Below are 8,911 nucleotides of genomic sequence, written 5' to 3'. Positions count from 1 at the left end.
GGCCCGTAGAACGACTTCTCATATTCGGCATAAAAACCTCGAATCCTACTTGGCGAACGATCGAGCATCGATGCCCTAACTTGCGCCAGCGAGTTTTTAACCTTCCGTGTCACGGTCTCCGCAAGTGCCCCAAACTGACGGTTCGCTGCGTAAATTGATCAATTATAAACAACTTTAATGAAAATATGAATAGACAAGATGTAGTGTAATAACCTCTCGACGTGGTCGTCTAGCCACCTGGCAGACCCGCATCCGGAGTCACTTGAATATCTAAAAACAAAAAGTATATTGTTTAATATACTAGACGTAAATACAAAATCAAAAAAGTGCATTACCTCACCTTCTGAGGACTCCTCTGTAATGACTGGAAGGTTAGGCTCAAATATCTGTTGGGTTTGGCTACTACTGCCAATTTCCCTAGCCAGATTATCATCCACACCTAACAGCGTACATTAAACAAATTAAAATAATAACTTTAATGCAAATATGAATAGACAAGGTGTAGTGTAATAATCTCTCGACGTGGTCGCCTCGCCACCTGACTTACGCGCATCCGGAGTCACTTGAATATCTAAAAACAAAAAGTTTATTGTTTAATATACTATACATAAATATAAAATCAAAAAAGTGCATTAACTTACCTTCTGAGGACTCCTATGTAATGACTGGAAGTTTAGGCTCAAATATGTGTTATGTTTGGCTACTAGTGCCAATTTCTCTAGCCAGATTATCATCCACACCTAACAGCGTACATTAAACAAATTAAAATAATAATGACAATTCTTCTAAATCATTCTATTACATAAACATAAATATAATTAATAAAATTAACTCACCAAAATCTGTCTCGGATGATTTCCTATTCCGCCCTCTGCTATAGGCTATGCTATAATCTTTGTCCTGATGCACTGGCATGTTAGACCTCATCTCAGGAAAACCAGCTCTAATCTGTTCAGTCAAACTCAATCTCAACTCATCGAGACCAAAATTAAAACTCGATTTCAAGTCATCTAAAGCCTGATTTATATTCCTGATACACGCCCTGGTCTCAATAAATCCTGCTGACATCTTAACATGCATAGACGTAACGGAATCCTCCAAGGCAGTCAACCGCCTCTCGAAACGATGCTCCAAGAGTGATGGGTGGCGGGAATGATTGAGTCCAAAGTGGACTCTAGGACCCGTACGCATAGGAGAACTGGTGCTAGAGCTGGATCTATTGAGATCACCAGAACGGGTGCCGGAAACGTCCGGAGATGCATGTCCAGAAGGCGTGTGCTGGACTGATCTACTGATATCACCATAAAAGGTGCCGGAAACATCCGGAGTTGAATGTGCAGAAGGTGTGTGCTGGACTGAGGAAGACTCCAGAGGGTGCTCGCTACATATGACTGTTTGACCTTGCCTCCAGAGCTCGAGTACCCGAGTGATGACCGCATCAGGTGCAGAATCAACAAAAAGCCCGGTCGTATAATACGGTGAAACTAGCTCCTCAGGAGTAGGAGTCAAAAATCCAAGACAATCCTGCATATAATTAATAACAGATCAGATTAATTAAAATTAATGTCCACAGTTATTATATCAAATCAATTCATATTACTTACATCTATAGCACAATCACCAAAGGCTGCAGTGATATCAACAGCAGTTGGAGCACGGTTTGACGGCCACGTGTTAGTCACCCACTGAAACATCTTGGGCAACATCAAACCGTCCACATCTCTTCTCCTTGCAAACTTTTGTGTCACGCTCGAATAACATTCATAAGCGAGGGTCTGTAACATAAATTTCAAACAATGTTACTAGTAGAAATAAAGATAACAAATCCACTTTAACATTCAAAAAATAATATACCTGCAGAGCCAGAACAAAACCAACGACAAGGAAGCTACCTTCAACTTCTTTCCGACCCTGTGCCTCGGTGAGGTAATTATATCGCCCTAAAAGGTCCTTCTGCAAACGTCGGACCGCATCCCGATAGGCTACTCTACCCCAGGGATAATGGTTGAACCTATCTAAATCATCTACAAGCCTCAAGTATTTAGGGTCGATCTTCGTCATCTTTTCCTAGTCGCCTCATCGAATACGGCACAACAGAAGTATAGACTAGCCATCTTTATCTTCTCCACGTCTATACCAGTCTCATTCTGCTCTTGGACAATAATCTTCCCCTCCAAATCACTCAAAACAATCTCAGACTTATCGGGAAAGTGTGTGGTGCCAAATACACCTCTATCTGGTAAATCTTCGGGCTCTATAGCGCAATCGAGAGCCGTTATTAAACAATACTCTAACAAAGAAAATCTAATCGGCCTTTTGCGCACCAACATCCACAAATTATCACTACTACTATCAACTATCTGATTACTCATTAAATATCATAGAATTTGACTGGAAATGTTAAAATCTCTATAAAACCTAACCAAATTACCAAAAGGCAAGCGATGAATCTTCTCAGCAATCTCTTTATATCTCGATTGAATTGTCAATTTGCATCGAAAAATTGCATCGCTGCCTAGTTTTCTCGGCAAATAGACCTGTGACAAGAAATAACTACGTTAGTAAAGTTAGGAAAAAAAATACGGACCAATCTTTTTGGTCGACAACAAAAGTTGGCCAACCAAACCAACAAAGTTGGTCGACCAAAAATATTGGTCGACTACACATGTTCGACCAAAAAGTGTGGTCGACCAAAAAAATTGGTCGACCGCGTTTTTACCACAGTCGATACGCACACACACGCAGCAAACATAAATCCCAAAAATCGATAAAAACTCAGAAGCAAAAAATCGAAATAAACGCGAAAATTACCACATTTTCTTTTGTCATTCCTTCTATTCAGTTTGCGTCGCCTCGAGGGAAGGATTTTTCCGGGAACGGAGGGTTTACGGTGGGGGAGGGTTCTCTGTTAGTTTTTTTGCAAAGATGTATGTCTAATCGTGTGTTTAAAGATTTTAAACTTAAAACATAGGGACATAAAGGTAAATTTACTTATTGATCCTTTTTTAAAAAAAAAAGCACAGTAGAGTCTTTTTTCCCTAGTTTTCCCGTTGTTAGACAATGACGTGAGAAAAAATAAATGTCATTTTCCGTAAAACAAAGTATAGCTACTGTGCTATTTCTTTGCTTTTGTATTTTCACCTTTCTAAAAGAGAAATACGTGTCCTCTTCCCAACAAAAGTGGAATCAGAGCAATAGATTCTTCAGTGTCCTGGTGAGAGTTTAGGTGAACAAAATGCATTGATCTGAGAGAAAGACGATGGCAGTCAATGGAGTTTCTCAAACCCTCATTCCCATGTTTAAAGGAGAATGCTACGAGTTTTGGAATATCAAAATGAACTCTATTTAAATCTCAAGATCTTTGGGAATTTTTAGAGGGTGGGTTTAATGACGATGATGCTGATGAAAGTATATTAAGGGAGAACAGGAAGAAAGATTCGAAAGCACTGTTCATCCTTCAACAAGCACTTCATGAGACGATTTTCTCAAGAATTGCAACTTCTAGCACCTCAAAGGAGGTATGGGAAACACTGCAGAAAGAATTCCAAGGCTCCTCAAAGGTAATAGCAGTGAAACTCCAAACTCTCATGAATGAATTTGAAGCTTTGCTCATGAAAGCTCATGAAAAAATACAAGATTTTTTGTCTAGAATAATTTTGGTTGTTAGTCAAATGAGATCTTATGGAGAAAACATTCCTGATACAATTATTGTTCCCAAAGTTTTGCGCACTTTTGGAACTTGGACCTAACTCAACCTAAAAGCTAGCTCAAGTTGGGAGGATTGTCCAAGCCCATATATAAAACTCCCAGGTTATTTATCCAACCGACGTGGGACAATTAACACACCCCTCTCACGCCCAGGAATGAACATCTGGAGCGTGAAGTTTACAAATGACCCAATTATGGGCAGAACGGGTGACCCAATTATAGGAAGTCTAACACATAACGGTGGAACCTGAGCTCTTATACCATGTTAAGATTGGAAGTTGGACCTAACTCAACCCCAAAAGCTAGATCAAGGGGGGAGGATTGTCCAAGACCATATATACAACTCTCAGGTATTTTATCCAACCGATATGAGACAACTAACACACCCTCTCACACCCAGGAATGCACATCTGGAGTGTGAAGTTTACAAATGACCCAATTATGGGCAGAACGGGTGATCTAATTATAGGAAGTCTAACACATAACGGTGGAACCTGAGCTCTGGTACCATGTTATGATTGGAACTTGGACCTAACTCAACTCCAAAAGCTAGCTCAAAGGGGGGGATTGTCCAAGCCCATATATACAAGTCCCAGGTTATTTATCCAACCGATGTGGGATAATTAACAAGTTTGACTTCAAAATATGATTATATAGTAACTACAATTGAGGAGACTAAAGATCTCTCTATTTTCTCCTTTGATGACTAATGGGTTCTTTGCAAGCTCATGAGGAAAGACGAAATAGATCGGTTGAGAAGAATGAAGAAAAGGCAGTTCAAGCTTCTCAAGTGAAAGGAGAGATATAAAAAAGGGAAAACTTTGCGGAAAGAATACGTGGAAGAGGAAGCTTTCGTGACAGAGGACGCGGCAGAGGAAGAGGTCGTTCCAATGGACAAGAAAGGCAGTTTTTTGGAGACCAAAAATGTAACAAAAGCTATGTTCAGTGTTATGGACAAGAGAGGCTGTCTTTTGGAGACCAAAAATGAAACAAAAGCTATGTTCAGTGTTATGGGTGCCAAAAGTTTGGGTATATAAAGGCAAATTGTCCATATGGCTTACAAGCAAATTATGCGAATGAAGAAAAACAGGAAAGTAAGTTATTTATGGTTCATTCTCATTCTAACGATGTTCAAAATGATGTTTGGTTTCTGGATAGTGGGTGTTCGAACCACATGACTGGTAAAAAACATTGTTTAAAGAGCTTGATGAATCACAAAAGATGCAAGTGAGACTTGGAGATACCAAGCTGATTCAATTTGAAGGCAAAAGTACAATTGTTGTAGATGCTAGTGATGGTAAAGTAAAATCACTTTACAATGTTTACTTTGTTCCTAATCTAGCACATAGTCTAATAAGTGTTGGGCAGTTGATGGCATGTAGATATGAAATTTTGTTCGATAACGGAACGTGCGTTATTACTGGCAAAGATTCTGGGCAATCGATTGTTAGTGTGAAAATGACAGAGAACAAGATGTTTCCACTTAAAATCTCTAATGTGGAAAACAAAGCTCTCATTGCCAGTGAGAAGACTGAATCCAAGTTGTGGCACTTAAGATATGGACATCTCAATATCAAAGGCTTGCAACTCTTAACTCAGAAAGCAATGGTCTTTGGATTGCCTAAAATTAGCTCTCTTGGTTTATGTGAAGGGTGCATCTATGGGAAACAAACAAGAAAATCGTTTCCAAATGGGCAATCTTGGAGAGCTTCTGAATGTCTTGAGCTAATCCACGCTGATTTATGCGAGCCTATGAGAACTACATCACTGGGTGGGAGTAAGTATTTTCTGCACTTCACCGATGATTTTAGTCGAATGAGCTGGGTTTATTTTCAAGTAGAAAAGTCAGAGGCTTTTGAGAATTTCATGAAATTCAAGGTTCTTGTGGAAAAACAAACAGGTACCGTAATAAAAACTCTTTGCACAGATCGAGGAGGTGATTTTTAATCTAAAGAATTTAATTTTTTTTGTGAAGAACATGGCATTCACAGGGAGTTGACAGCACCTTATACACCGGAGCAAAATAGCGTAGCCGAACGGAAAAATCGAACAGTTGTAGAAATGGCTAGAAGCTTGCTGAATACTAAAGGACTGCCTAATATTTTGTGGGCTGAAGCAGTGGCAACATCTGTCTATTTGCTGAATATTTCTCCGACAAAGGCAGTCTTGAATCGAACACCATATGAAGCATGGAGAGGTAGAAAACCATCGGTAAGCCATCTAAGAATTTTTGGTTGTGTTGCATATGCATTGATAAGTTCTCAATTTCGTCATAAACTTGAGGAAAAATCTGAAAATGCATTTTTGTCGGTTACAATCAATCCAAGGCATATCGATTGTATAATCCTCTTAGTGGAAAAATTAATCATAAGAAGATATGCAGCTTTTGACGAAGATGTGAGCTGAATTGGAATGGAAAAAATGAAGAGACTCAAGTTCATATTCAAGTAGAGGATAATACTCCAACAACTGATGTTGGATCATTCAACCACGATTCATCATCTTCTTCATTATCAAGTTCAAGCAGTAGTAGCTCATCCTCATTACAAGAATCTTCTGATGAAACACCTCATAGAAAGGTCAGATCTTTGAGAGAATTCTACGAGTCTTGCCATTTTGTCCTTTATATAACATATCCTTCAACCTTCGAAGAAGCAGAAACAAAAGAAGAATGGAAGAATGCAATGAAAGAAGAGTTGATGGCAATCTATAAAAATGAAACATGGGAGGTGGTGGATTTACCTGAAGGTAAGAATTCAATTGGTCTCAAGTGGGTGTTTAAAACAAAATATCATGCTGATGGAAGCATTCAAAAGCACAAGGCTTGGCTTGTGGCAAAAGGATATTTCCAACAGCAAGGTATTGATTTCGAAGAAACTTTTTCTCCTGTTGCTCGGTTTGAAACTGTGAAAATTATTTTAGCATTGGCTGCACAGCTCCACTGGCATGTTTATCAATTTGATGTCAAATCTGCATTTCTAAATGGAGGTTTACAAGAAAAAGTTTATGTAGCTCAACCTGAAGATTTTGTGATTAATGGCAAGGAGGAAAAAGTGTACAAGCTAAAAAAGGCACTTTATGGGCTCAAACAAGCGCCACGAGCATGGTATAGCAAGATTGATAGTTATTTTAGGCAAAATGGTTTTGCAAGAAGTGAAAATGTGCCCACTCTTTATGTGAAAAAGCAAGGTCGAGATGATTTTATTATTGCGTGCCATTATGTTGACGACGTTATCTATATGAGTTCCTCTGGTTCTCTTTTGGCTAATTTCAAGTCTAATATGATGAAGAAATTTGAGATGTCGGATATGGGTTTATTGCATTATTTTTTGGGTCTTGAAGTGAAGCAAGGACTTGATGGGATTTTTATTTCACAAAGAACATGCAACAGATCTTCTTAAAAGGTTCAGCTTACTCAATTGCAATCCAGCTACTACACCCATGAATATAAATGAGAAATTGCAACTTGAAGATGGTTTAGAGGAGGAAAATGCAAAATCTTTCAGAAGCTTAGTTGGAGGTTTGATTTATCTAACTCATACTAGACCAGATATTTCTTTCTCTATTGGTATAATTTCCAGGTTCATGCAAAATCCCACAAAGCATCATCTAGGAGCAGCATAAAAGATCTTATGCTATGTTGCTGGAACCATGACTTATGAGATTTGGTACACTCGAGTTTTAAAGTTCAATCTCTGCGGGATTCACCGCTAGTGATTGGGCAAGTTCACTGGATGATCGAAAAAGCACTTTTGCTAGTGTCTTTAATCTTGGATCAGGGGCAATCACATGGAGTTCAAAGAAACAAGCAACAACAGCACTATCCTCGGACAGAAGCCGAATATGTTGCTGCAACTTCAGCAGCTTGTTAAGCAATTTGGGTGAGAAGAATTCTTACAGATCTTCACCAACAACAAGAAGATGCAACAAATATTTTTTGTGATAACAAGGCCACGATCGCAATGACAAAAAAATCCAGCATTCCATGGAAGGACTAAGCATATCGATATCCGCCTACACTTTATCCGAGGCTTGGTTGCAAATAAAGAGATTGAGCTGGAGTACTGCGGTACACATGAACAAGTGGCAAATATTATGACAAAATCACTTCCAAGAGATAAATTCATTTACTTCAGATCATGTCTAGGTGTTTGTGATTTTGAATCAAGGGGGAGTGTTGAAGAATGATTCAAAGTTAGTGGGTTTAGTTGGTTGATAGTTCATGTTGTAGTTTGTTATTCACTTATCAATGTTATTTCTATTTAGTTGAATTAATGGAAGTAGTGGGTAGAGTTAGTCTGTTATTGTGAAGTCTACATATATGGGCCAGTTGTTAGACATTGTTGTGTGAAAAAAATAAATTTCATTTTTCGTAAAACAAAATATAGCTACTGTGCTCTTTCTTTGCTTTTATATTTCCCTTCTAAAATAGAAATACTTGTCATCTTCCTAACAGAAAGTAAAGATCTCGTTTATAATGAAGAAACCTATAATTGTGCTCGTGGTAGAAGACGTTTCCTGCAGTTTTTGGATTTTATCTTGGTATATCAAAGCTGATATTACATGCATGTCATTAAATCACCTGAGCATTTTCTTTTTGGCGATCCTTCATTTTTGTTATTATTACTTTTTTATTTTATTACAACACACGCGGGGAGGGGGATTCGAACCCGGGGAGGGGAGCCAACTAATCTGGCGGGTGAGACCAATGAGCTACAAGCCCGGTCTCCTTCATTTTTGTTATTAAAATAGATAAAATTGGTGTTTGCTTATTTGGAATATTTATGTATCAAACTTTTGGTAATGATTTTAATATAATTAGTCCTAGTGTTCATTGCACAAATTCTATGCAATGACTTCTTGCCCATTATTTTGTACTCATTGAGTCAAACAATGAATTATTTTCCCATCATTTGTGTATAATTTGTAAAAAAAATAAATAAATAAATTCAATCGAGCCAAGGTTAGGATAAACAAAATTAGGATATATATTCCAAATAGTTTCATAAATTCGAAGTTTCATGTTCTTAGACCAATAAAATGGTTGGTCCCAATTGTATGAATTCATATACAAAAATATAAGATAGTAAGTAATATGGGGAAGAATTACTATATATTACTAGAAAACCAAAATAAAGTTAAAAAAAACCAAGAAGAAAAGAGAAAAATGATTAATCTTATTTAAGAAATCTGTAATCTGAAG

At 37.9% G+C, this 8,911-nt stretch overlaps 1 protein-coding gene across 4 annotated transcripts; it reads right to left on the bottom strand.

The window, feature by feature from the left end:
* Positions 1–210: 210 nt before the first annotated feature.
* On the bottom strand, positions 211–2,391 carry LOC142529325 (uncharacterized). Of its 4 annotated transcripts, none has more exons than XM_075634835.1 (5): positions 1,855–2,391; positions 1,605–1,775; positions 837–1,524; positions 341–439; positions 211–270 (listed from the first exon to the last, which is right to left on the bottom strand). In XM_075634835.1, the coding sequence occupies exons 1-5, from the start codon at positions 2,059–2,061 to the stop codon at positions 230–232; spliced, it is 1,206 nt and encodes a 401-aa protein (XP_075490950.1). In that variant the 5' UTR covers positions 2,062–2,391; the 3' UTR covers positions 211–229. The 4 variants fall into 4 exon arrangements, with proteins under 4 accessions (XP_075490950.1, XP_075490951.1, XP_075490952.1 ...); XM_075634836.1 differs by having other exon boundaries at positions 224–270; positions 336–439; XM_075634838.1 differs by lacking the exons at positions 211–270; positions 341–439 and adding exons at positions 515–571; positions 642–740 and having other exon boundaries at positions 1,855–2,390.
* Positions 2,392–8,911: the final 6,520 nt, after the last annotated feature.

This window comes from Primulina tabacum, chromosome 16 (genome assembly GCF_025594145.1).
Source record: "Primulina tabacum isolate GXHZ01 chromosome 16, ASM2559414v2, whole genome shotgun sequence".
Taxonomy (NCBI): domain Eukaryota; kingdom Viridiplantae; phylum Streptophyta; class Magnoliopsida; order Lamiales; family Gesneriaceae; genus Primulina; species Primulina tabacum.
Note: the sequence above shows the minus strand (reverse complement) of the source record. Positions and strands in the feature narration are given on the sequence as shown.

Coding starts and splice junctions, on each gene's coding strand:
- LOC142529325 (XM_075634835.1), bottom strand. CDS start 2,061: ATGACGAAGATCGACCCTAAATACTTGAGGCTTGTAGATGATTTAGAT. Junction 1,776..1,854: donor GTTTTGTTCTGGCTCTGCAG/GTATATTATTTT, acceptor TTTATGTTACAG/ACCCTCGCTTATGAATGTTA. Junction 271..340: donor TACAGAGGAGTCCTCAGAAG/GTGAGGTAATGC, acceptor TTTTGTTTTTAG/ATATTCAAGTGACTCCGGAT.